The sequence below is a fragment of the Coptis chinensis genome, chromosome 5 (genome assembly GCF_015680905.1).
Source record: "Coptis chinensis isolate HL-2020 chromosome 5, ASM1568090v1, whole genome shotgun sequence".
In the NCBI taxonomy this organism is placed as follows: domain Eukaryota; kingdom Viridiplantae; phylum Streptophyta; class Magnoliopsida; order Ranunculales; family Ranunculaceae; genus Coptis; species Coptis chinensis.
This window is the reverse complement of record NC_141460.1, coordinates 62,471,499-62,498,213: the sequence shown is the minus strand read 5'-3', so window position 1 is coordinate 62,498,213 and position 26,715 is coordinate 62,471,499. Positions and strand designations below refer to the sequence as shown.

General features: G+C 35.4%; 2 protein-coding genes, 3 long non-coding RNA genes and 1 other non-coding gene across 6 annotated transcripts; 2 read left to right on the top strand and 4 right to left on the bottom strand.

Annotated features, from left to right (window-relative positions):
* The first annotated feature begins 1,574 nt into the window (after positions 1 to 1,574).
* LOC147498261 (uncharacterized) lies at positions 1,575 to 3,378 on the top strand. The gene is made up of 4 exons (XR_015194254.1): positions 1,575 to 1,711; positions 2,315 to 2,387; positions 2,990 to 3,067; positions 3,222 to 3,378. It is a non-coding gene; the product is annotated as an uncharacterized LOC147498261 (long non-coding RNA).
* A 5,873-nt stretch (positions 3,379 to 9,251) lies between these two features.
* LOC147498260 (uncharacterized) lies at positions 9,252 to 9,989 on the bottom strand. The gene is made up of 2 exons (XR_015194258.1): positions 9,641 to 9,989; positions 9,252 to 9,573 (listed from the first exon to the last, which is right to left on the bottom strand). It is a non-coding gene; the product is annotated as an uncharacterized LOC147498260 (long non-coding RNA).
* Positions 9,990 to 10,920: 931 nt separating this feature from the next.
* Positions 10,921 to 12,859, top strand: LOC147498259 (uncharacterized). The gene is made up of 3 exons (XR_015194253.1): positions 10,921 to 11,277; positions 11,491 to 11,655; positions 12,489 to 12,859. It is a non-coding gene; the product is annotated as an uncharacterized LOC147498259 (long non-coding RNA).
* A 3,452-nt stretch (positions 12,860 to 16,311) lies between these two features.
* LOC147498257 (uncharacterized) lies at positions 16,312 to 19,883 on the bottom strand. The gene is made up of 2 exons (XM_086560317.1): positions 19,679 to 19,883; positions 16,312 to 17,282 (listed from the first exon to the last, which is right to left on the bottom strand). The coding sequence occupies exons 1-2, from the start codon at positions 19,749 to 19,751 to the stop codon at positions 16,633 to 16,635; spliced, it is 723 nt and encodes a 240-aa protein (XP_086416443.1). The 5' UTR covers positions 19,752 to 19,883; the 3' UTR covers positions 16,312 to 16,632.
* LOC147498258 (small nucleolar RNA snoR83) lies at positions 19,347 to 19,446 on the bottom strand. The gene has a single exon (XR_015197261.1). It is a non-coding gene; the product is annotated as a small nucleolar RNA snoR83 (small nucleolar RNA).
* A 130-nt stretch (positions 19,884 to 20,013) lies between the features above and the next one.
* Positions 20,014 to 26,061, bottom strand: LOC147498256 (DCD (Development and Cell Death) domain protein). Its single transcript, XM_086560316.1, has 6 exons — positions 25,829 to 26,061; positions 21,664 to 22,244; positions 20,956 to 21,056; positions 20,723 to 20,806; positions 20,520 to 20,630; positions 20,014 to 20,385 (listed from the first exon to the last, which is right to left on the bottom strand). Exons 2-6 carry the CDS (start codon positions 22,232 to 22,234, stop codon positions 20,344 to 20,346), a joined length of 909 nt encoding a protein of 302 aa, XP_086416442.1. The 5' UTR covers positions 22,235 to 22,244; positions 25,829 to 26,061; the 3' UTR covers positions 20,014 to 20,343.
* Between the last annotated feature and the right edge of the window lie 654 nt (positions 26,062 to 26,715).

Here is a 26,715-nt window from a genome sequence, read left to right as displayed (position 1 = left end):
ATGGTATTACTATGAGTTATTATTATATTGCTCAAGGATCGTAAAGTTTCCTGCTCTAGCCTGTACAGGTGAAGAAAAGTTAAATAGACAACTAATTAGATATTGTTATTACTTAAGTACCTTTTTGTTTTATGATACATATACTGATCTTCATAATATGATTCTATTATCTTATGTTATTTCGCTCGTGCTTAAGATTTATGTCTATTGGCCCCTTTATAATTGAATGTCATGTTCCATGTTTTGTGTTACATTGTTTCTTTCTTTTTCCAAAGATATGACTTTCAGTTGAAATTAAACGAAACCTCTCTAGCATGCTACACTATGTTAAATATATTTTTGGATACTTTTAATGAATAAATAGTATTTGCATTTCCTTACTACTTTATGAGAGCTCATATCCTACTTTGTTATCCCAACATCGTTTTCATCTTTTACAATCTCATGTCCTTCACCAATGATTATTAGAATGGATAATTGGTCTTTGGTTTTTTCCTTCATAAAAGTAGAGATGCAAGTAACCATGCTTGCATTCAAGTCCATCTTCTTTTAATTGTTTATATATATATATATATATTATATATTGCTTATGAATGTATTTTTCCAATATAATATAATATTCTTTGCTTATGAATGTATTTTTGTTTGGATGAGAATTCGTGTTTGGATCAGTTGGTATGGCGATTTTAAACCATGGTATGTATAAATAAGTCCACGCCACGGACTTACAACTTATTGAGCCGTAATGAATCTTTTGTAGCATATGTGATTGTGTGGTTTCTACTATTTCTTATTAAGTAGCAGTAGTTCGATATAATTACCGGGCTTGAAAACCTATTTTTAAAGATCTTTTTTATGTGTGATTTTGTTGTGGGGTGGTTCTAGATAGAAATACTCTTCTCTACTGTTAACCAGACCACTACGCCTCTCTCAAAGCTCATAACACTGATATGTAAGTTACACTATCTTTCTCTCTTCCCTATATCTATTCTTTGTATGAGGAAATTTGATTTATATATAGCTAGGATGTTTTCGATACATTCCAGGGTTCTTGGTCACAAAATAACCTACACAAAGGATCAAGATATATAATTCAAATCTATGTTGATATTTGTACTTTAATTTGTTCTCAATTTCCACTTCCTTTCACTTCTCTGGTAATTATATAAAAATATCAGCCATGCATGTCTTTCAAATGTCTCTCTGTTGGGATAAGTGGACGAGTCAAACTCATTATGTCCCGTACTATTGTTCTTCTAACTCATTATGTCAAGCTTTCGATAGATTTTTTTTTTTTCCATCTCATCACCTGGCTTAATAAGTAATTTTTTTAATCCCTTTTGTATGTGCAAATGAATTTTTAAGCAGTTTCTATAAACCTCCAAAATTGGTTTTTGGTCTCCAAATAATATTATAATATTATGTAACAAAGTGGTTTTTTTGCGTGTAGAATTCTGGGATGGTGGTTTTCTAACTTTAATTTTTCTCTGTCCAAATTATATATATTCCACGCGTTGTCTTCTTAATTAGCCTATTTAGTTGACCTTTCTTATTTTTTTTTACTAATTGATATACACACCTAATCTTTAGCCACTATCATTTATCAGGAAGTGGGGCACTTGCTCAACGGACTAAACTCTGGAAAACAACTTGAATCAGTTGGTCTCCCTGATTCTGCAATCAATCTATTTTCAAATTATGACACTGACATGTAGGTAAATTGTGACTCTAAAATACTTCCATTTGTAGCTTAAAGTAGCTTTTGTGCCGCATATGATAAAGTAGATGGTAAGACACACATGGTCCAGTTATAGATTAACCACGTTAACGATATAAGAAAGTATCATGTTAGGGCTCATATCTTTATGAAACTCGGGTAAAAAGAGGTGTCTTATGGGTAAGAAAGTTGTAATTTTTTTGTCTAGCTGCTCCAGTTGGTATTTTTTCTAGAATCACCAGAGAAACGATAAAAGAGGCTAATATTGGATCCATACTACAGTATAAGAAAGTATCATGTTAGAAGCGCAGATCAAGCGTTTAATCAACCTCCATTAGGTATAATTCAACAACTTTTTTATATTACCTTAGTAAAAAGTAAGGAATAGCATGTCCAAAAGAAGTGCATAAAGTTGTAAGTTATGGGGTCTAGCAGTGGGCACTTCATGTGGTTTGTAGCTATTCCGTTGTTGTTAAGGTCCTCTACCATATTTTTAAGGCTATAATAAATGTTAGGTAAGGTTCATTCTATTTTCCTCCACTTCTCAAAGAACTTTGTACACTGCCATTTTTAAGTAGGCACATATAACTTTTGCAGTGGGTTGACAGTGGGCATGGATTAACTCTATACCCATCGGTACTACGTGCTTAAACACGGGGATCTACAGCAGGTAAAACTTGATGCATTTTGAGTTGAGCTTAACATTAAATTGGAATTGGATGGGAATTAAAATATGAAATGGATCCCATTTAGATAGGTATACATAACTCTATATCTTCTCCCAAATGTCTTTGGCCAAATATCAAGTGTGCCCCATGGACAACTATTGCTCATAAAATCAGGTCCCACTCTATTAGCCTACCAAGATGCAAGCTGGATTACTCCTTTGAATGGTGTACCATGCTAGGAAGGATTTTCTTCACCATCTACTTAATAAAATAACTTGACCATATCAGAACTTTTGGCTTCAAATAATAAAGAGGGTCATTAAATCCTACTACTACTAATTATACGTTCTTGGAAATGATAGACACTTATTAAAATTCTAAACACCTCCCAAGATTTGTTAGTTTCTCATTCTTTTATTATTTAATTACCATGCCCTCCTCAAATTAATAGACATAAGTAAAAACCTTTCGCTGTTCTCTTGCCCTCTCTAACGATCACTCCATCTTATTCAACAATAACTCTACGCCCTTTTCCTTCTCAAAATCATATTAGCATCAACAATAATAAAAGTAGAAAACAGAATCTAATTTTTTGGCTTTGCAGAAAACTTGGTGTGTTGGTAAGCCTTCATCTGATCAAGCAAGTCTACAGGCAAACATAGACTATGTGCGCGGTTCTCAGGTATTTGATTTCCATAAAGCGCGATTTAGATGGTCTGGTGATTAATCGGTTAATGAGTAGTACATTATTATTATTTTTAGTTCATAATGATTTCTATTTTCTCATGTTACCCCATATTTTCTCATGTTACCCCATATTTTGAATCATCGTCAAGGATGTTAAGGAAGGGTAAAAGGAGTTAGTCAAGGATAAGAAGTCGATCAAAAGGTCAAGATAGTCTGGAGAAGAGGAAGATAGAGGCCGTGACTAGGAAAGGGAAGCCCTCTAAGTTGGGTCCTTCAACTGAAGCACAAGCACGAGCAGCCAATCTAAGAGCCTTCAAAACTGATCTTCAGAAAATGAAAAAAGAAAATGTATAGCTCCTTCCCTTTTTTTTAGCCGATATTACCTATATTGGAAAAAGAAAACATTTGAGAAATGAACGATTTTGAGCTTGGCTAGAATATATTATTCTTTACCTTTAATACGGGAAGCAATGCTACCATTGGACATGTAGAGGTGAACCAAAAGCTTTTGATGTTTGGTGTAAACTTACACCTTTCAATGGATGTAAGGTGTAAGTTTCAGTGAACGGGCACGAAATCTATATTTATATTATAGTACAACTTACATCCATTGAAACCTCTAACCTGCAGGTGCAACCCTGTAGATAGCTGTCATGAATATTGTAAATAATTTTTAATGTAAATGTAAATAATTTTAGCTTTTCTTTAAGTGTTTCCTCATTATGCTGAGTTCCCTTTAGTTTGTTACTCACGAATCAATTTAGAGTTGTGTTTATCGAAAAAAAAAAATACTCACAAATCAACTAAAAGAGAGTGAAAAACTGATGTACTATAAAGTAAAATAATAAGTCTCTTTCCCCCTATTACTTTTGTAGTTTATTAGTTCCACAAAGTGTAAATATGTCGTCAAAGTAGCAACTATTTCAATGATATTTACAAGCTTCGAGATATTTGAATTCTTAGTTAGTAGTTTACTATATTTACAATGCAAAGGTTTAGCGTTGAAACTTACCTCTCCCGTAGTTAAAGAGCAAGTATCAATTTCTTCTCTCTCCCATAGAAGACAAAATTTAGTCACATATTTTTTGCAATTTATCTCAATCCATCCCTGGAAGGTATGTACTCACAAGTAAGTAATCTTCTCTTATGTGTTTTGTTTTCACCTGAAAGTCCAAACACAATCAAATGTACACTGATTGAGTTATTCTTCATCGAACTCATAATTACAAATCTTTTGTTGCAAGAATTCTTGAAGAAAGTGAAAAGGTCCAAGTATAAAATGTCAAATGCTTTATTACAAATATAATTCGTGTTCTCACCTCTTTTTTTCTAGAAAACAAACAGTTAATTGTGTGAAAGTGTTCAAAAGGGCCTAGAATCACCCAAGCATAATCGCCTTTGGTAGGTATGCTCCCACCGTTGAGAAAGCAATGCTTCATTGCATGTTGTTTGAGTTAAATACTAATTTGTGTAGTTATTTGATGTTTCATTAAGTACATATTCTATGCAAATCACATGTATTATTATAGGGCATATGATTAATTCGTTGTAGAAACACCTAATTTTTGTAATTTTAGTGTAACCCCCAATGCATACCAAAAGTCTACAAAGCTTTTGATACTTGGTTAAGTTAAGGATTTTGGATACTCGGAACTTTTATAGACTTAGAGTTCTGTTTAATTGTCATTTGGGTTGAATTCTTCACACCAACTTTAATTTCTTTAACTTAAATGTGTAAGTACTTTGCTCTTCGCTTGAAAGTTATCTTTCTAAATATTTTCCTGTGATAATTTTCCTTCACCATTTTCATCTGCTATTTCGATCATTTACATTTATTTTGGTTACAATTTGAAATTGCATACATGTAGATGGCTGTGATTTTGATCCTATGACCTTAAGTATATAGACTTCTTCAGATTGACAAAGATTCATGAAATTCATGCTTTCAGTAGGAGAACTATAAGCAAGGGAAGCAGGCACTAATGGTTGTTTGAAGGTGATTTGCACTAATGTGGAGGTTAGTTCAAACTCAATATAAATATGCTTTGCAAGATGGTAAGTATACTAACATTTTTATAGGGGGTGGATTACCATATAAAGATTTTTGGACAAGGTAAATCTATTTTATTTGTTGAATAACTTTGATAAAAGGACGCCTCACACTGTATAGAGGAACTAACAATCATGATGTAAATTATACAATGTTTTTAGTACATTTTAGTAGCACTAGAGAAACTAATGCCTTCTAAGGGAATGAACTAAATTGTCTCGAGGCGTAAGGGTTATTTAACTGTTCTGGCATTCATCGAGACGGTTAAGTAATTGGGATATTTATATTGTTATGATTTTTAGGTTATGACAGGATTTAAGTTTATGAAATGTTGAAAATACAGAAAAGACTCTGCCAAAAATTTTGTAAGATTATTCTGTCTTTGTTTAGTTTGGGTTTTGCTTAGTTGGTCCGATCACGTCCCGAGTTTCATAATGACTGTAGATGTCATGTGTCTTTGGTAATCAATCATTATGAAATTTGGGGCGTGACATAGTTAATGGCAGATGACATGCACCTTGGTATTGTCTTAATATGGTAAAATATATAAGTAGGAAGCTAGCAGTTACATGATTCATCATGGGTTAGGGGGTAACGAATCAAGCAGTAGCTAGACTTGCTAGCAATGTTTTTTAGTGTGGTTGATGATGCTATTTTGAACTTTGCCCCTCTAATGAATGTATAGTGGAAAAAACTCTCTAGGGTATTTATGATATAAGTTATTGAATGCAGCTGACAAGGTGTTCCTCTCTACCTATATTTTCTTCTACTGCAACTTTGGCTATGTCCACGATTAATAATACAATTAAGATTTGATCGAATTACTCTTAACTCTTAGGAACAATCGTTGTACTCAAATAGGAAACAATCTTTCAGAAACAATATTTAGGAAATGTACTCAGAAAAATCCCTTTGTTTGATTGTTTCAAACATACTAACAGAAGGCGCACGTAGGCTTTCTCCTTCCTCTTTAGTGTTTTGCTTCTATATCCTTCTTCTCTATCGCTCCAAGCCTCTTCAACAGGTGTAGTTATTTCACATATTAAATTAACCAACCAATAATACTATAATTAACTTATAGCTAGGCAATATTAACCATATAATAACCTAACCCAAAGCAGCTGATTGTTTTATTGTTTATCAAATAAACATTACATGGGTAGTATAACTCATTATACTAAGTTAATGTATATGTAACTTTTCAACTTTTGGGATCGAGATTAAATAGCAATTTTAATTGCTATGCAGTTGCGTATAAGTATTTAGTTACTTTGTACTTCATACAATTGTGGGTTTGTAAACCAACCATAAAGAGAGTAGGCGGCATAGTGAAGGAGGTATGCCCGCATATCGTTTGTGAGAGGGTTCAATAGACCCCTCCAATGGTCTTGGCCATTAAGTTGCCTCTAATATTTTGCTATGCTAACTGCAATCTGCTATGTTCCATTATTCAGTTAAAGTTGGGAGGTTGTCAATTGTCATATTATTTTTACGATAACTAATTAAGCGAGTAAACAAAATTTTGTAATTGGAGTTTTCTACTCTTTAGTTATTTTGATTTTAAAATATGTCATGTTGAGATTGTTGATTGTTACAATGTTATTGTCAGTGGTGTTAAGTTATTCACATAGTATAATGACTTCGTGTTTACTATGTTATTGTGTGGTAAAAGTCTTTGATTATGTAAACTGTGTAGTAAAAGTCTTTGATTATATGTTGTTGATTTTATCAAGTTCTGTCTGATTAAGTCCTTTGCACCCATTGTATCCGACTTAGTACCGATTGTAAAAGTAAGAATGAGTTCCTTCTTGAATTGTATTAGAATTTGAAAGTTCCTATCCATATACAACTACTAATATCTAGGCGTATGAACTCTCATTAATTAATGATCTCATTGTGATTCAACACAATGAATTCGCTAGATAATAGCACATTCGCAATGAGATGTATTTACTGATTCTTGGTCGTCTTAAACAATTATAAAGTTTAATTGTATTACCTCTGTTTGATAATATATAGCACATTCACCTAATTAATTAATTTTAGTCATATAGCTTATGTAGATAGACATGCACAGTTAGCATTGGCACATTACTCTGTAGATTATTAGTCCATAGTAGTTTTTCCTCATCCAGATTTAGTAGCTTAAGTTATGAGTCATTAGTTTTGAGGCTTCGATACAAAGAGACATCGTCTATTCTGTCCATTCAAGTGATTACATAGCACACTTTAACTTATAAAGGTAACTGCTTTTAAAGGGGTATGTATATTCATATACCAATTACTCAAATAGTGAATAACCTGTAGCTTTGAAGGCATGCTAATATCATAGCACACATTACTTATGAAGCTAATCGCTTTTAAGGGGTATGTATATTCATATCATAGATCCCCAAGATCAGTTTTACTTTTTACACCTAATGTAAGTTGATGAAAGTAATTATTACAATCCTGATACTTTATTAGTCTTTCATTGTTTAATTTTTCAGTATACTTTTGTACATTTATGTTTTGTGTAGAAAACACAATCTCGCACGTCGAAAGGATCAAATATGCAGGCACAGTTGAGTCAGATTCAGGAGGAACTTAAAAACTCGAAAGATTAGTTAAGCATCTATGGAGAAAGAGAAGGCTTTAGCTCTTGAGGAGTTGAAGGTCACAGAGAAATTGGCTGAGGAGGCTACTGAAAAGATTGGGAAGCTTTAGTTTCTCAAAACGAAAGTGGAGGAGACTACTGAGATTGAGAAGTTCGGGCTACTCACACGGAGTATATGCAACACAAAAAGGGAAGAGGAATGGTAGAACGAGATCGCTGGCTTTGTCCGACTCCAATATCTTTGCCGATGTCACATCCCTTCTGTCCACTATAGAGGAGCTCAAACGAATGAAACATGAGATGCCCATGATGAGTGATGCAAATAATCAAGCATTGAGCCATGCCGATGATGCGACCAAGATTGCATAAATTAATGCCGAGAAAGTGGAATTGCTTTCTGCGGAGTTGTGTCGTGTGAAGGCCTTACTTGATTCCAATGTTGAGTTAAAATCCAACGAGAGCACTGAATTGATGAAAGAGCTGAAGTCTGAGGTAAAATTCCTAAAATAAGAACTTGAGAAAGCTAAAGCTACCGAAAAAAGGGCCACAAAAGCTGAAGCTTTGATTCAACAACTAAAATAAGAAGTCGACTTCATAAAAATGTAGAGTTGGTAATACTATACAATTACCTTAAAAAAATTGTTCCATCTTCTACTGCCCAAGTCATTGTCGTGTTTTCTTCATGAACTTTCATTGGTACAATATTTTATACATTTGTGATTGCACACTTTCTTTCAGCAGTAGTCATGTGGGGAAGGAAGTAAGAGGCCAGGTGGCATATAGTGGATACAATTGGTCGTTTGACTTAAAACTCAAAAGGTCACTGCAGCTACTACAAACCTTAAAGGGGACTCAATCGATTGTTCAGAGAGTAGCTCAATTAGAATATTTTCAGCTCTTATAATATGAATTTAAAGTTTTCTTTTTATTATTAACTTGGTATGATACTCATTTTCGTCTCCTATGTATAAGTTACTCTAGCTCCAGTGCTCAAACTGATAGAAGAGTGCATGGTGGAACTCATGCATCCAAATTAAAAAAAAAATTATATAAAAACGGTCCCCGTTCGTTGAACGGGTCCAAAAATCTAGTTCCACAAATATACGTTCAAGTAAGGGTGGAATTTGAGCCGAGGGCTCGGAGCTCGGCTTGGGCTTGGCTCGTTTAAGCTCGGCTCGAGCTCGCTCGTTTACTATATGAGTCGAGCTCGAGCTCAAATAAAGCTCGTGTAACAAATGAGCTTGATGAAGCTCGGCTCGTTTAGTTCAAATAACATATTTATAGTGTAAAATAACCGAGGGCTCGGAGCTCGGCTTGGGCTCGGCTCGAGCTCACTCATTTACTATATGAGCCGAGCTCGAGCTCAATTTAAAGCTCGTGTAATTAACATATTTAGCTGAAATAACCGAGGGCATGGTAAAGCTCGGCTTGTTTAGCTCGAATTCCACCCTTACGTTCAAGCATGATTTTCCAATAATACGTACACGGGTGTATAGCATACGGATACCTGATAGATATGTACAAGTGATCGAGTAACAACAAGAAGAATTAATAAAAGCACTAGCAACCAAAGAAATACAAGCATCACACATGAATCCACAAAACTAAACATACAACATAATCAATACAGGTGCTTTTCCTAGATAGATAGTATTCCATGATGTAAAAAGGAAGGTTCTAAGCAGCTTTTGCTGTACAACCCATTAAACTAGTACACAAATCATCCAGATCTCCTGAGATTTCCTCTTCTTTGATCACCTTCAACTCCCTCAACACATAGATTCTCTCAAATCTTTCTCTACCTTGAGATCTATGCCTTCTTATGGATTCCCTTCTCAGATCATGATCTGCCATTCTGCACAAACACAACAACGAGTAAGAAATGGGCATATGGGTTACTGTGAAAATTCATGGGAACTTACTCAAGAGAAAGAGCTAGAGGATGTGAGATCCCTGAGACACATAGAGGAAGCCCATAATTAACTCCATGAAAACTTAACACGGACAACATTCTGAGTTGGGTTTCTCACTTTAGCACTTTGACTATGAAGGAGCAAGAGTACTACTAATCAGTTGAGTCTCCTTTTGCTTTCCCTTTATGGGCCAATGAGCATTTAAAGCTGGTAAAAGTTTGTGAATGGAATTCTGAGATTTACCACTTATAATGTGCACTGATGATGGTTCTGCAAAAAATTTAATGGAGGGGAAGCATCATTTTTCTGCAAGGTACTGATTGTTATGCAATTGGGAATATTCAAGATTTCAAGTGACACATGTTTGGTTACATTTATCCACATTAAAGAAGGGTAGTGACACTACTATGGCCCATGCTCTTTGTGTAGGTTATCCATAATCTATGGATTCTAGGAGTGGAAAATGGAACATATTCCCTACTTGCCAATAGTTGCCATGTCTACACCATTCCCTCTTCGTTCATTAACTTTCATGAAAGCCTTTTCAACCCACCATTATCTACTCCCTGCCAGGATGATTAGGAAAAGTACCCTAGCCTTTTCAACCCACCATTATCTACTCCCTACCAGGATTATTAGGAAAAGTACCCTAGCCTTTTCAACCCACCATTATCATACTACAGGGAAAATTAGGAAAAGTACCATATAGGCTATAGCCAATTTAATCGAGTGGGACCAAAATACCACGTTAAAATAAGCTATCCATAATCAAGGACTGCGAGATGGAACAGATTCCCTACTTACCAATAGTGCCATGTCTCGACTCTCGACCAGCCCATTCATTCATCAACTTCATGATAGCATTTTCAACCGACCATTATCTATACCTACAGGGAAAATTAGGAAAAGTACCCTAGCCTTTTCAACCCACCATTATCTATACGACTACACTACAGGGAAAATTAGGAAAAGTAATATAAAGGCTATATCCAATTAATAGAGTGGGACCAAATACCACGTCAAGTTGTTTGTGCATATATCCGTTGTAAGCCTATATATATATATATATATATATATATATATATATATATATATATATATATATATATACGGGTTTGTCTAGAGTGCCACTCTAATATTGCCACTCTTATCTGACACTCCCTCAGCCGTCTGATTCCACCTCAAGATCTGATGATTTAATTCACTCAAAAACTCTGAAATTTCAAAATTTCATAATATTTCAAAATCGAAAAAACGAAACGAAAAAAAAAACGCGAAATTGAGAAGAACTCTCTCTCTGTCTTCTTCTTCTCCACTCCAGCAACCAAGCCATTTCGTAGGTAGACAGCCAAAAAAATAGCCAAATTTGAGCCGTTGGATCACAAAAAAATCGAACGCCCATATCCTAAACACCGAAAAATCAAATTACGAAGGGTTTCCTATTCCTCTCTCCAATCTCTCATGGGTTCCTCTTCTCATCGATTGCTGTCTACGAAATCTCTCATGGGTTCTCTTCTCATCAATTGCTCTCTCCAAGCAAGACATAAACTCTGGATTTGAATTTGTTCCAGAATTATCGTTGAATTGTTTTTGATGTCGATGAAAATTCTTTTGTACCATCCTATGAAAAAGGCTCTTTCCCGCAAGTAAGCAGACTTACTCAGTAGAACTATGATGTCTCCAATGGTATCCGCGTCTCACTGTATAGATTTCTAGATATATATTTGGATGTTATGATTTGAGGAAGTTGGTATCTGCTCTATTTTATTGTATTTTATTTTGGGTTTCCTAGAATCGATATATTATTTAGCATTCTTTGTTGAGCTGTCTGAATGCCCTGATTGCTCTTCTGCATGTAGGGTTCAGAAGGATGTGGAGTAATTATGCTTGCAGAACCCTTTAACCCTTGAAAAAGGGGGTTACGAAAGAGCAAGTCAATCCTATTATTGAGAAGCTTAAGGAGTTGGGAGCTACAGCTGTGTTAGAATAAAGTGGTGGCTTTTTTGTTTCTCTAATAAAAAATGGTATGTCTAACAGAAGTTCCATAATGTGTTTGTTCTTGACCTGATGAAGATCATAACTGAATTAGTGTAGACCGGTATTCATTATCCTTATCTATTGGAAGAAAGTTAGGATTCGAGGTTAAGATATTCAAATCGTGACCCTAGTTCTATGGTTTGCGCAAGTATAGGTTACATTAGATCGCAGCTCAGAGTGAAGGATATCTTTACTGCCTCCAATGTGACCACTCTCTTCAGTTCCATAGAGGCTATCACCTCAGCATTCTAGCTAATTACTAAAGCTTAGTTAGTACAAGTTGGGTGGTAGTGAAGGGAAGAACTAGAAACAGTATAGCCAAATTACACCCTGCTGTCAATAGATAGAGGTTTTACAGTTGTTCACGAATTCCAGACGTGTCTTGGGAAAACGAAAAGGGAAGGGCAGCGTTGAATAGCTATTCCAATGAGTCAAATTGTTGTTATATTTATGTTGGTTAAGAGACATCATACTGCTTAAGAAAACGAGGGAGCATGCTGTCCTTATCCTTCAATATGACTTTGTCATACATTTTTTATTGGTTTCAGTCTTTGTCTTGAAACATTCTTAAAGCGGCTTCAGATGATTATAATCCTTGTTCTCATATTTTAATGAACTTATTTTACCTTTGTTCTTATTTGGTTTATGAAGTAATTGCCCTAAAGCTGTCATAACTAGACGAAGAATATTTTTGGGCATTCCATTTATAAATGTCAGTTGTAGGGCCCAAAAACACATTGAGAATGTGCATTAATCTCTGAATTTATTTGTCCAATTTACAATTTTCCTATACCATTCTGACAATAAGCTGATTTTGCAGGCTTCACTATTTAGGAGTTTTAATGGGGAAGGCCAAGGGTGGTTCAATATTCATCAGGCTTGTCTCTGTGGCAGGGACGGATTTTTTTTTATGTGAAGCGTAAGAATCCACGGAAGATGACAGAGAAGCTTGAGTTTCAAAGTATGACCGGGTGAATCGTCAAGTGTTGTTTACTGAGGCAAAGATGAAGTAAGGAGTTATGTTTTGTCTCTGGGAGAATGATATAGAACTCCACATAACTTAAACACTCGTCCCTTCCCTGATGTTTTTGAGATTTCTTAATTGTTTGGATCTAGTTGTTATTCAACTTTTTATGTAAAACTCTTTTACCTTTCTAGGAAGAAAATGAGTACTGCTCTATTTCTGTGTTACCTGTTTAGACTCTCCTATATAGCATGCATAAAATTTCCATTCTGCACCTATTTGATGCCATATCACTGCCAAACTTAAATCTCCCAGAAGTGTGCATTTGATTATGCCAGTGACGTATAAAAAAAGTCTATCAAAGGTCGAAGGGTGAAAAAAGTCTATGTGCTGGTGTGTGCGCTGGTATAAGTACCTATGTGTGGATCTTACCTAAGATTAGATGTGACTTGGTGGCATCATAGGGTTTAAAAACAGAACTAAATTAGTTGGGAAACTACCAGAGATGCTCTTAGGAAAATACATCAATTCAAAATGCTTACACAATATAAATTGACACAAAAAGATAAAACGATTCATGTTTTGAAAGATATTTGCATCTAAGATGCAAGGTTTGATAACACAATTTTACGAAAGTATAATTACACCACACAACGATCATCATGAAACATTTGTTTTGAATAACCAAAAACCAACTGATCACTGCTATGCATACATCACAGCCAATAATTGACTTGTAACAGAATCTCCACTCCAGTTAGAGCATGCATGTACCATGTCAGAAAGGATTTTTTGCACATAACTAAGGCAGAGGACCATGGCACGACCATTCAAGTCAAGAAGCATTAGCCACTGAATCTATTAGTAGCTGGTAACCTTTTGGTACTGATGTTCCTGTTTGTACACACTCTGCTAATGCAGGAATGTCAGCATTGGGGTCTAAGAACCTTGACAGCAGTAGTAGCAAGTAAAAATCTGAAATTTTCTTCACAAATGGAAGGTTCTTTGCCTTGTCCAGGTGAGTCTTCAGTGCCCTCATCGTCACTGGTACGGTCCTGTTCTCAACAGGAAATGTTATTGAAAGTGGCCCATCGTCAAAAAAAAAAAAAAAAAAAAAAAAAAATTACATATGAAACTTTAAAATTAGTTAATATCCGAAACAAGCAGGTACACTGCACCAGCTTTGTGCCTTAAACAATTAATGCGTAAGATAAACAATTAAAGCGTAAGAAAAACAAAAGAGCAGAATTCAACAGTTAGGTTTACAGGTCAATGTAACACTCAGCCTACAGAAGACAACTGGGTATGACCATTACATGGTAAGAGAACCTGACTCTAATGCATGTAGAGAAAACATACTAATGATGTGGATTATACGAACTGCATCACAGAACAAATTAAATCATCCTCTGTTCAATTCAAACTAGAACCATAAGGGTTTCCCTAACTGGGGTAAAAATATCCACAACATCCAATAGGAATATTTTGCGTGAAAATGTATTTACTTTTTGAGTGTGAAACCTAATCTATTTCTAGCAGACCATGTAAAAATGGTATTGTCCATCAATCACACAAGTTGCAGTAGTCTTCTTTTTTCCAACTTACATTGACACAGGTAACGCGTGTCGGTGTCCGACACAGGTACAGGTACAGGTACATAGTGTCAGACACGGCGACGTATATGACATAGGACACAACAACGTATCTATTTAAAAAGAAAACAATTACTATTAATTAAATACACAACTAATTCTTGGTTCAAAACCTTACACAGTGCCTCCTTGCATATCATGGAGTTGTAACTATGTCAATAGATTTTGCTCTTAGTATTTTAGGTTTTAAGAGAAGCGCTAGCCTGAAATCGTATGCATAACGTGTATGTGTTAATCTCACCCCCCCCCCCGGTGAAGAGCCCATCCCCGAGGGTTGAAATTGAGAATCTTATTTACGGTTCTAATCCTATTCTAATCATTTATCCTAAAGACCTTGAGGGTGGAGGGGGTACAAATACATGATGCCCTTCTTTTCCTATATGGTAGAGTATGCGATAGCGACGGACCAAACACATGAACCGTAAATTGGTGAAGTTTACAATATGAAATGTACTAGAATCAATCAAAAAGTTATTATGTTACTAACTTTTACATTGATTTCTACATCTACATAAATATAATCACTATAAACCCCAGTAATGGTGTGTCAATTACCCTAAAATAAACTTTTATTTCAAAATTAAATCTAACAAAATAAAAAAGCAATTGTTTTTAACAGATATTATATAACATGATAAGTGAAAAACATTAAAACAACGAACATAAAGTAATAGCGAACCTGATGATCCACTATCTTAACAACAACCAAGAAAAAATCATTATCAACTTCCTTAACATCCTCAGGCCCAATAACAACCTCCTTCTTCATCCTCGATAGCTTTAGATCAAACCCTTCCCCAACATCAGTCTCAAACCACCCTTCTTTAAACAACCTAACACACATCACTCAACTGAAACGCTTCAAAATGCACATCATTACCACCATCTCCATTCACTTCCATCTTAACTATAGCGGTAACCCATTCCTTCAACCCACTCTCTCCATGCAACTCCGCGATGGTACAAAAGGATTTTCATCGACATCAAAAAAAATTCAACGATAATTCTGGAACAAATTCAAATCCAGAGTTTATGTCTTGCTTGGAGAGAGCAATTGATGAGAAGAGAACCCATGAGAGATTTCGTAGACAGCAATCGATGAGAAGAGGAACCCATGAGAGATTGGAGAGAGGAATAGGAAACCCTTCGTAATTTGATTTTTCGGTGTTTAGGATATGGGCGTTTGATTTTTTTGTGATCCAACGGCTCAAATTTGGCTATTTTTTTGGCTGTCTACCTACGAAATGGCTTGGTTGCTGGAGTGGAGAAGAAGAAGACAGAGAGAGAGTTCTTCTTCCAATTTCGCGTTTTTCTCTTATTTCTTTTTTTTTCGATTTTGAAATATTATGAAATTTTGAAATTTCAGAGTTTTTGAGTGAATTAAATCATCAGATCTTGAGGTGGGATCAGACGGCTGAGGAGAAGTGTCAGATAAGAGTGGCAATATTAGAGTGGCACTCTAGACAAACCGATATATATATATATATATATATATCTCTTCTGTACTTTGTCCCTTACTCCCTTCGTTAACTCTAGCAAACGGAACCTCAGTATACCAATTGAATTGATATCAATGCTAGGCTTATCGAGCATAGGACTGAGTACCAGCTAAAATGCCAATTTATGAATTACTTTCATACTTTTTGTCTTTTTCTTTTTGATACAAGAATTTCGTACTTTTTACTGGCTACTAGAATGGTCAATAAATTTCTAGCTAAAAAGGTTAATTCCTACTAGCAACTAGCATCGTGATGTAATTTTGGATTTTATAACTTTTAACTAGCAACTAGAATGCAGATGTGCTAGCGAAGTTTGTTATTTTTCACAGGCCTTTCAATTAGCAACTTAATACATGAAGCATCATTGCTTCAACAATCTAGTCCTGTTTACCTTCAGTTGCTTACAAAGATGATGCAGGTGTTTCTCAGCTCATCTTTGATCCCCAACAAAAAATCTGTTCTCCACATATATCAATGCTACAGATAACCATGGCATGAAATACATGCAAAATAATCACACTGGGGAGGTTGGGGATATAAAAAAAAATTCCTTACCAAATAAAGGGGGAAAATATTCCGTGACCTTCAGTCAATAATTAAATCATGATACATAGCAAATACATACTAGGCCAGTGTCTAAACTACCCAAAAGTTTAAGCAACCTCAAACTAATTTATTTTCATCAAGACCAAAATCTGATGCCTTGCCCATGCTCTCTGAAACTTGTGCAGGATGGAAGTAACATAGGAACTAGAGTCTTCAGCCAAAGAATGGAAATCAAAATGAAACATCTTGACATCAAAGTTCTTGAGCTCTTATCCTCTTTCTTGTTAAATGGTGACTTCCCAATTACAAGTTCTTGAAAGCTGATTCGTGGGCTGGTGTTTGAGCGGTTAGCCTCGCCAATAGAGCCTTGTTATGACAGTGTTCAGTATCAACAAAATAGAACTCTCCATTAGCCTGAAATGTAACATAGGGTCTATTTGTTACCGCAGGCCTGATGTCAGAAAATTTAATTGTCTTTGAAATATATGTGCCCAACCACGACATCATCTGAACCTCAAAGCTGTCTGAACCAGGTTGCCATGTAAGCTTGTGAACATAAGGGCTTACAAACCAGTGTAGAGCTCCAGTGGTGGTGGCACTAAGGAATATGACAGACGAAGCCACTGCACCTTTAAGAATAACATTCATGTCTTGAGAAGTCATGAAGGTTATGATAGGACCTAAGGAAACAGATAGACAGCAGGTGGAGAGTGACAAAAGCTTCACTTTCTTTATGGTAGATGATATTGGACCATAATAGACAACCCCAGAGTCTTTGCCATCCTCCCCTGGTCTTCCATCTCTGCGTGGTCCAATACTTATCTTGCCATCATCTTCTGTTTCTGCAGCTCGAGAAGCCCATCTTCTCTGTGCACCAGGACACATGGCAGGGGTTATGTTGTATTTGACAGGGGATGCCTGCTCCCATGTGCCAATCCTTGAAGTATGAAAATCTGGAAGAGAAATAACAATAAGGAACAAAAATAAGGCTTCTCGCACGAGTATAGCTAAAAGGAACAAATAACTCAGAGAGTCAGAGATTATAATAAACTATTTGGTAGCTGAAAGCAACTTATGCCGTCATGCACGCATCACAGCTCAATGACCTATAGCTCAAAATTTCCACAGTTTGCAATTCATTTTGAATCCACAAGACATGAACTACGCAGACCGTCAACAATGGTTCTTTTGTCTTTTTATTTCTTTACTGGTAAAAGTTAAAACAAGGATTTATGATGAAACATAGTGTGAGAGGTTCACACTGCCAACCAGCCCACAAAATACATTTAGCAAAAATGCTGAACCAAGTAAACAACTATTAAATAATAAGATCGTAGCTCAACTAATGAGAATAACTCACAAAGAATGGAAATTATTCCATGTGGGCAAGCTGATTACTGTGAACAGGTCTGGACCATTGATTGGCCTTAATATTAGTATTACATTCATAAGCTCACAGTCAGGGGAAGAACTGTGCCCGCATATGCGGGTGCCAAGGTGGAATATAAGCTCCAGAAGGCATTAGGGTTTTAAACATCTAGGCTGGACATAATCTGGCCACTCAATTGCTTTCCGTTTATCACCTACTGGATGAGCACATAGCCACAAGCCCACAACAATGTGAAGGTAATGATACAAATGTACTCACTTTTCCTCTTATTAAAGGTACCACTTCAACAAACAACAAGTGCACAAATGACACCCCCTTTATGGTGAACCACCAATAAATCAGCCATAAGACTACTTTGACACAACCTTCAAAGCACCTAACTTGTCCACACTATTAACGGAAATTACTCCTCACCGAGAAGAAAGATTTCAACAATTGACACAAAAGATTAACATTCTTAGACACATAATCAAAATCTCCCTAGATAGAGTACTATTTAGCTTTAATTAGAAAACGTTATTGACACTTCGCACCAACCACATTAAATTTTTCTTTTTTTCATATTAACACTTCCCACCAGCCACTTTTCAATTTTTTTCTAATTGGTATGTAATGAAAACCTCCATAGGTAACTATTTAGCTTTTTTAAAAAAGGTGAAATAGCAAATGATCTAAGAGTAGGAGAAAAGTGTAGAGAATAGGATGAGACCTGTGCTTGGTAAAGGCGAAATTTAATTAAAATAGGATCAATAGTAGGTTTACAAAACCAGAATATTCAAAAAGTAAACACGAGCAACAAAATACTAGATAAAGGATAAAAAATAAATCAATATATAAAAACATCTAAACACAAAATTCACAACCCAAGATACATTTGACTCCAACAAAACTGGAACCAAATATTCCAAGTCAAATGACAATGAGAGCGTGATTGACCACCTATCAGAAACAAAGCAAGAGAAAGAAAACTAAGAGAAAATTAACTCCCAACAAAATGGATATATTATTACTTCGTGAAAGATTGAAAGCAGCCTAACTAACAGGAACATCTCAAACTAGAAAACCTATCGATGAAAGAGCAAGTGAAGTTATGTACAAAGACTACAAACCACAAAGTAGGAAGAGGAAGCCTGCTATCAAGAAACAAAAGCAAGAGAAACGGTTTAGTAAGATCTGCTAGCAAGAGAACTCAAAAGAATTGAGAAGGTAATCCATCCATATTTCGTCTGCTTAGAGGAAAGATGATTCCTACAGTGACTAGTCACAAGCTATACTATAATTATTACATTTGTAAATTATGCGTGGATATAACAAAGTTAAACCTTAAAAAGACCCCACAACTAATATTCTTCCTGAACAACAAGAAGAAAAAAACGAAAAAATGAAAACAAACCTAATGCACATAACTTTGCTACCAATTCAACCCGTTTTTTATCGTCGAGCTCGTTCTAGAGAGAAATAGCACATGCAAAAAATATATTTCTTATTAATCTTTTTTATCCCAAAAGATGTCCTTTTTATAATTAGTTACCAATCTGAATCTGGCAAAAAAAAAAATTGTGTATTACTAGCTCCTATAAATTAATTTTTTTTATCCATAAATAGAAGAGCCGGGTCAAGTGATCTAAATTGTGTGGAAAGTTACTAGTAAAACAGCTTCAAAAAAGAAGTTTATCAGCGAAACTTTCCATGAATCAGACAACCACATAACTACTTTTGTCTGGGATTATGGAGACTCACCTATTCCACGCTATACTACAAACTTACATGATAAGCAATATTATGAGCATAATTAAGTGGTCTCTGAGTTTGCTATTATAGACTTATAGTAATCACATTCACATCTCAAGAGAAACAAGTCCATTTCTCAAATATAAGAAAAGAAAACTCAATGAACAACATCAACAACGGAAAAGTCAAATGAATGAAACAGATAACAGCTAATAATAAGAAGAGCACCTGTTTGATTAAATATCGGTGAGAGTTGTTTCTTTTGTGAGCGAAGCAACTGGAAGAGAGCGGCTCTTGTCATTTCTCAACGACCTCACTCAATTAATTCAACGATCTAAAATGTGTGTTAACAACAAAACCTCTTATTGGGCCTCTCTTTTTCCATACTCCATGGGCCCAATATATCTTGGCCCAATTTCATTTTGTTGACAAAAATGTGGCCATCAGGTTCCGATTAACCTTCAAATTATACTTCTTTGAAAGGACAAAGGCCAGATATAAGAGGAAGACACATTACTGCTTCAACTCAAGGACGTAACTACTCAAACAGGAAACATAAGAGAAACACAAGAAGAGAGATATATTAAAATCCGCCAACATTGGCTACATAATACAAATTGGTTTTTCCATTGATTACCAAGGTCTGACTTAAATAAGTATGCATATACATGTATCACCATATCTTTCTGTAGGTGGTTACACCTTCGCCAACTCTGTCAAGCTTACAAATCACTACTAACCTGAGATTGGGAAGATCCACTCAACCAGATAAACTACAAAGCTTACGCTTTTTGAAAACACAGAACGATGACATAAAATAACTCAACAGACACCAAATACAAAATAAACATGCACAACACTAGCACACTGGCATCAATCCCATCACAACAGCTTTACATCGAACCTTGATCACAGAGGTCCAGTAAGGCCAAGGTCTGTAAATTTAAACAAACAAAATATCGTCAATAATTCTTCACAAAGGGATACCAAGCAAGTATGTACATATTGATTGCATGCCAACAAACGCACACAGCATGCAAAAATAAATAGGGAGGATTTTTAACCATACCTCAGGAATAGAAAGCTCAAGACGGAACTTGGGGCCATCATAATGATGCAAAACTGGCCTGAAAGAATCTTCTTCCAAAGCCTTGCAGATTTTCCTGACACGGATGCACACCTGCCAATCATTTTAACAATAGGGTCAGAAATTTTCTCTATAAGCATTAACCTCACAAACATATGCTGATTTTCAACCCTTCTTTAGTTTACCTGTGCTGGAAACCTTGATTCACCTTTACATTTCTTATCTTCCCAAGCAGTTGGATCAATGTTGGATCCCCCGAAACTAGATGCCTGTAGAAGGAGAAACAAGATAAAAAAGAATAATTAAAGAAAAGTTGCTTAGACAATATATAAATTTGTATATAAACCTTCTGCTCTTTATCTAAATAAAGTTACTTAGTCATCAAAGAAATTAAAAAATGTACACACAGAAATTGGACCTCAAAGATGCCATGTAGCTGATGAGTAGTGTAGTTATACAGAAACAGCGGCAACCCAGGAGTGATTGCCCGAACAGAATCTCTGTATCTTGGTGGTAAGCCTGCAAGACAAATGAAAAGAATACATATAATTTCATCAACCACAAATAACTATAATAAAAAATTAAGCAACTTTTATCTCTCGTAATGGTACCTGCCGAACACAAACAACAGGCACAAAATACATCTGGGCCTTCTTTTATCCTTTTTTTTTTATTGGCAACCGCAAGGCTAATTCCCAAAAAAGAAAATGTATATTAATTACCGCAATACCTTTGGCGACACTCTACATGAGGTTCTACCTCTAACTTTCACCTCCTATAACAGTATGACCTTTAAGCCAAAAAAATCTCTTCACATGGTTTGTTTAGTGGTCCTTAAAAAAAAAGGCATACCCCCTCTCCCAACCCAGGGGATAAAAACACCAACAAAAAAAAGGACTGCATCAGCCCAATCTTTTAAATCCATTTGAAGATCCACCACTCCAAAGATGTCCGGATTGATCAGTGGGGAATGATAGATACATTTATCATCTTTTCTCCATCTCAAACAACCAAAAAAATAACTAAAAACTAAGCTTGTGTTCATATACTAAGTCAACTTATATTGACAATAACACAACAAGAAAAAGAAGCAAAAAGAAAGTACATAACAAATGAGGTAACTTACCAAATAGCTGCCGCTTCAGATCTTCTTGCATGGTATCATTGTTACAAACAAAAATGTAACCGCCAAGCACCTCATTTCTAGGAAGTGTCTCTGTTGAAGGCAATGTCTTGAACCTTTTGTCAACAGCATTGTTGTTGTCACTGTTGTTATTGCTGCTTTTGTTTGCCTCTTTGTTACTGTGGTGGCTATTGTTGCTAAATTTGTTGCCCACTGTCATATTGAAGTTTCCGATGTTATTACTGGTGTTTTTCTGATAAACTGGGTTCATGTTATACAGTCCATTGCGAAAGGAGCTCTTGCTCATAGGTTCATTCATTTTGGAATCCAAATTCAGAAGATTAAAATTGAAGTTCAGGTTCTCAAATTTGTTTTCCTCCTGAAACCCAGTTTTCTCTCGTGGCCTTGTTTCTGCAACGCTCTTGGACAGATCAACGTTATTCATCCTCTCATTCTTTGATCTTGTCTGCTCAGCTAGTTTAGAAGCAGCCATGAGCCACTTGTGATCCTCAGAAACCTTTGACTGCCCACGAAGCTCATCTCCCAACTGCCAAAAGCTGAGCTGGTTCTCCATCTTTCAGAACCTTCACAAAATGAATGAAAACGTGACATATCTTTCAATTATTATAAGCAGAATAAATGATCGGCATATAACTGTAAGGAACCAATTTAGCCAACTTGATCACTATTTCACTGAAGTACTAAATAGAGAGGATGACATGAGCAGAGTATTTTTCGACTTTTCAATTTTATTGCACACTAATGTCTCATAAATTTGCAAAGTGACCTGAAAGAAACAGATGCTACGCAGACAAGCAAACACACCTACACACGCGACTTCAACACAAAATAAAATCATGAAGAACCAAAAAAGCAAAAGAAGAAATACAGTGGAAAAGACCAGAGGTAAAGAAAATCTGTATTAACCAGGAATATTTCCTTGGTTCCCAGAACCAATACCAGTTAAACTAACGAGCTTATAATAGTAACAAGAGAGTATCCCAGGACAAATAGAAGAGAACCAACTCACAAATGTCAGAACAGAATATTCTTCAAGAATTTAAAGTTCAACAACAACCGCTAAATCTCAGAAATCCATATTTTAGAAAGATGGGAAGAAATCACAACCAATTCCAAAAAACTACACTTTTCAGGGAAAGAGAAAAACGCCATCAGAAATCTGCTTTCTGCCGCACTTAACTTGAAGGACAAAAGTTTTAAAGGAAAACAAAATATATATCCTCTAATATCTAGCTAAAGAATAGACTACAACAGACACCAGATCAGTTGAACGGTAATTGAAAAAAAAATGATGGTGCAAGCGGTTACAGCAAAGAATATTTAAAGAAAAGCAAGGAAGTAAATTTCACACAGAAGAGAAAATGAAACGGCGATGCATAAAATTTCTAAATCACATAGCCAAAAAAACATAGCAAACTCTAGAAAGCTTATTCTAATTCTAAAACAACCATCCTACGCAATAAACTATACAGCGCAGAACCCTGATCGTGCTAAGCCGTTCTCTGATTTCAGATCACACAGAACAAATTCCAGAGACGACGAAATGAAGAAAAAACCAACCCATTTCTAACCAACCAACACAATATGAAAGGTAGATGAGATGAAAAAATGAAACATGTATCTTGAAAGCATAAAGTGGTCATATATCAAGTTCAATTATTTCATATTTCACCAAAATCAACAACAATTAACAAATTTTAAAACATATCATGAACAAACTGATCTACAGAACGCAGAAAGCACACAAGAAAAAATTGCTAAAATTTCATTAGAGCATCATCAACTGCTAAAAATGATTTCTAATGTGATTTTTTTGGTAATTTCAATCACCAATGCACTGCCAAATCAGTATTTCCATCACAACAATTGTTATAATCACAACTAATTTTGTCGAAATTATAGCAGTGAATCGAACAGGATAACTTTTCCCGTCGCACAAGTTTTCCCGTTCCAATGTTATTTTTTAATAAAAAAAATTAAAACGGCTGGATTTGGTACAGTTGGCCTATATATATTGCAAATGTGCCTCTCTCAATTTTCACCAATTCACTCAGTTTTCTTCTTTCATTCTTTAAATTTATGAATTATAAAGCGCGATCCTCGGCCAAGACATACTTTGTGTTTCATCTCCACTGAAGATGAATTATTGTGTTAAACACATATGATTGCAATTTTTCATCTTCAATACGTCTCGGCCGAGGATGGCGCTCGATAATTCGTGAATTTAAAGAATGAAAAGAAAAAGATGAGTGAATTGGTGAAAATTGAGAGCGGCATAATTGCAATATATAGGCCAACAGTCCAATGGTACCAAATTCAGCCGTTTTAATTTTTTTATTACAAAAACAGGGGGTTGAAATGGGAAAAAGTTGTAACAATATTATATCCGACTCGCTGCTACAATTTCGACGAAATTGATTGTTATTATAACAATTGATGCGATAGAAATACTGATTTGGCAGCACATTGGTGACCAAAATTGCCAAAAAAAAATGGCTACCTATCACATTAGAAATCACTTTTAGTAGTGCGTTGCTGATGCTCTTACACAACCATAAAGTTACAACCACTTTTAGAATGATTTTGGTTTTTTGGAATCACTATGGCACTTATCAAGAGACATTTTAGACTATTTCACCCAAACTCTCCCAGCTCCCCCTACTTCGGTAAAATTTCACACACAATTACAACCAATGCTTTAGCCGCAACCTGCACCGTAAGCCTTTTATTGGTTTAGAGCATTGAGGCTTAAGCCTTGCATGTTTTTTTATTTTGTTATTTTTTTTTAATTACTTATCCACATTCAACAGTTTCAAATTAAACTTTTCCATGTAAAAAAATTCCACAAATCAAACACAAAGATGGAGCAGGGCTTAAGAGTTACCAACGAACTCAAACTTAAAAATTCAACTTAATATATATAGATCTAGATTTAGACACTTTGTGCCACATTTTATTATCAGAAAAATTAAACTAACCGAATGTTCAATTAATGTAGCTAAACTATATCATGCTAAAAAATAAATAAGTATAGATCTAGCTAAAGGAACAGTACAATTAGGGAACTCACAGCTGAGATACCGGAAATATAGTAGAGGCTACAAATGGAAAAGTTTAGATTTGAGAAAATAGAAGGAAGAGATTCTCTTCCTCTCCACCCCTAAATTCACAACAGATATACCTACCGACCTGCATAGTGTATGTCCATTTTTATATGCCCCTGATTGATTAGGGAGTTTTTCGGAAATGTACTTGCCTTTTTCTCATGACTAATTTCGCCATTTTCTATCAGTGGATCTGTTTTTGCCCACGATTTAACACGTGGTCAACTTGTGGGCCGGCATTTTGGTGGATTGTATTGCTTGCACTTGAACTTGGGACCACTCAATTTTGGACACCTAGTTTTGTTTTGTAAGAGAAAAACCTGTGGAATTATAATAGTCTACTCTATATATCTAGGAAGAGAGTACTGGGTTTGGCTCTTGGATTCTTTGGCTGGAGAATCACAAATGTCAGAACACAATATTCTTCAAGAATTTAAAGTTCAACAACAACCGCTAGATCTCTGAAATCCATATTCTAGAAAGATGAGAAGGATTTGCCAACAATTCCAAAAAATACTCTTTTCAGGGAAAGACAAAAGTTTTGAAGGAAAACAAAAGTTATAACCTCTAATATCTAGCTAAAGAATAGACTCTACAACAGATCACTTGAACGCTAATTAAAAAAAAAATGATAACAAAGGTGAAAAATCCAGGTAACAGGAAGTAAATTTCACACATAAGAGAAAATGAAAGCCTAATCTACGCAACCATCCTGCGCAATAAACTATACATCTACGCAGAACTAATTCCATAGACAACGAACCAACACAAAACAAAACATAAAGTGTGGTCTTAGATCAAAGTTCAATTATTCCACATTTCACCAAAATGAACAACCACTAACAAATCCTTAATTAAAAATTTCCCACAAATCAAACACAAAGATGGAGCAGGACTTAATAAGTTTAAAAAAGTCAACTTAATATATAGATCTAGATTTATAATAAATGAATTAACGTTACTGATCTAAACTATATATTATGGTAAAAATAAATAAATATATAAAGAAGCATAGATCTAGCTAAAGAATTGGGGACACTTACAGCCACAAAAATCAAAGCCTGAGATACCGGAAATATAGGAAAGAGAGTTTATTTCTCTTCCTCTCTCTCTCGACAGATTTACCTACCGACGACCTGCATATATGCTCTTTTTTTATATTTGATGAGGGGGGGTTTTGGGGAATGTACTTTTATTTAATTGACTAATTTCGTCATTTTGCCCCCGATTTAACACGTGATGGTGGGTGGGCCGTAGCCTATCTGGGCCATTCACCACTGAAAGGCTTGCACACTTGTAGTCGAGTTGTAGAGAAGTGATTATCGACTCGTTTGGGAATTGGACCCACAAAAATAACGCCCAAAGTGATACAACAAAGCTGATGAGCAGCCAAGCCATAATTCAGCACAAACGTGTGCACGACCCGCTAACCCGACATGAAAGTAGCGAGTTCGGGTTGGAAACAAAAAATTTGGGTTATTTAAGAGTTGACATGTCTAACCCGTCATATCACTGGGTTGGGTTAGAGTTACATATGTTAACCCGCTAGTAAACCCGATTAGTTTTCGAGTCTAATGGGTAGGGTCATCAACCCATAACTTGTATAGCCTGTTTTAAGATAAGTTTTCTTATTTTTTAAAATCTCATCCCAACTACCCAAAATAAATAACTAAAAGGAAAATGATTAGTCGTCGTGTTGATTCATTCGATAATTATATGTTTCATTATTCAAATTTTATTGATATGTAATTGAATTATAGATAGTTTTTAAAAATTTTATATATATATATATATATATATATATATATATATATATATATCGGGCCGGCTACGTCGACATACTATTCTAACATACTATCTTGACATATCCAGACAACCGTTAGTCTTCTAAAATCTAACGTCTAGATATGCGTTTCTAATTAACAAATCA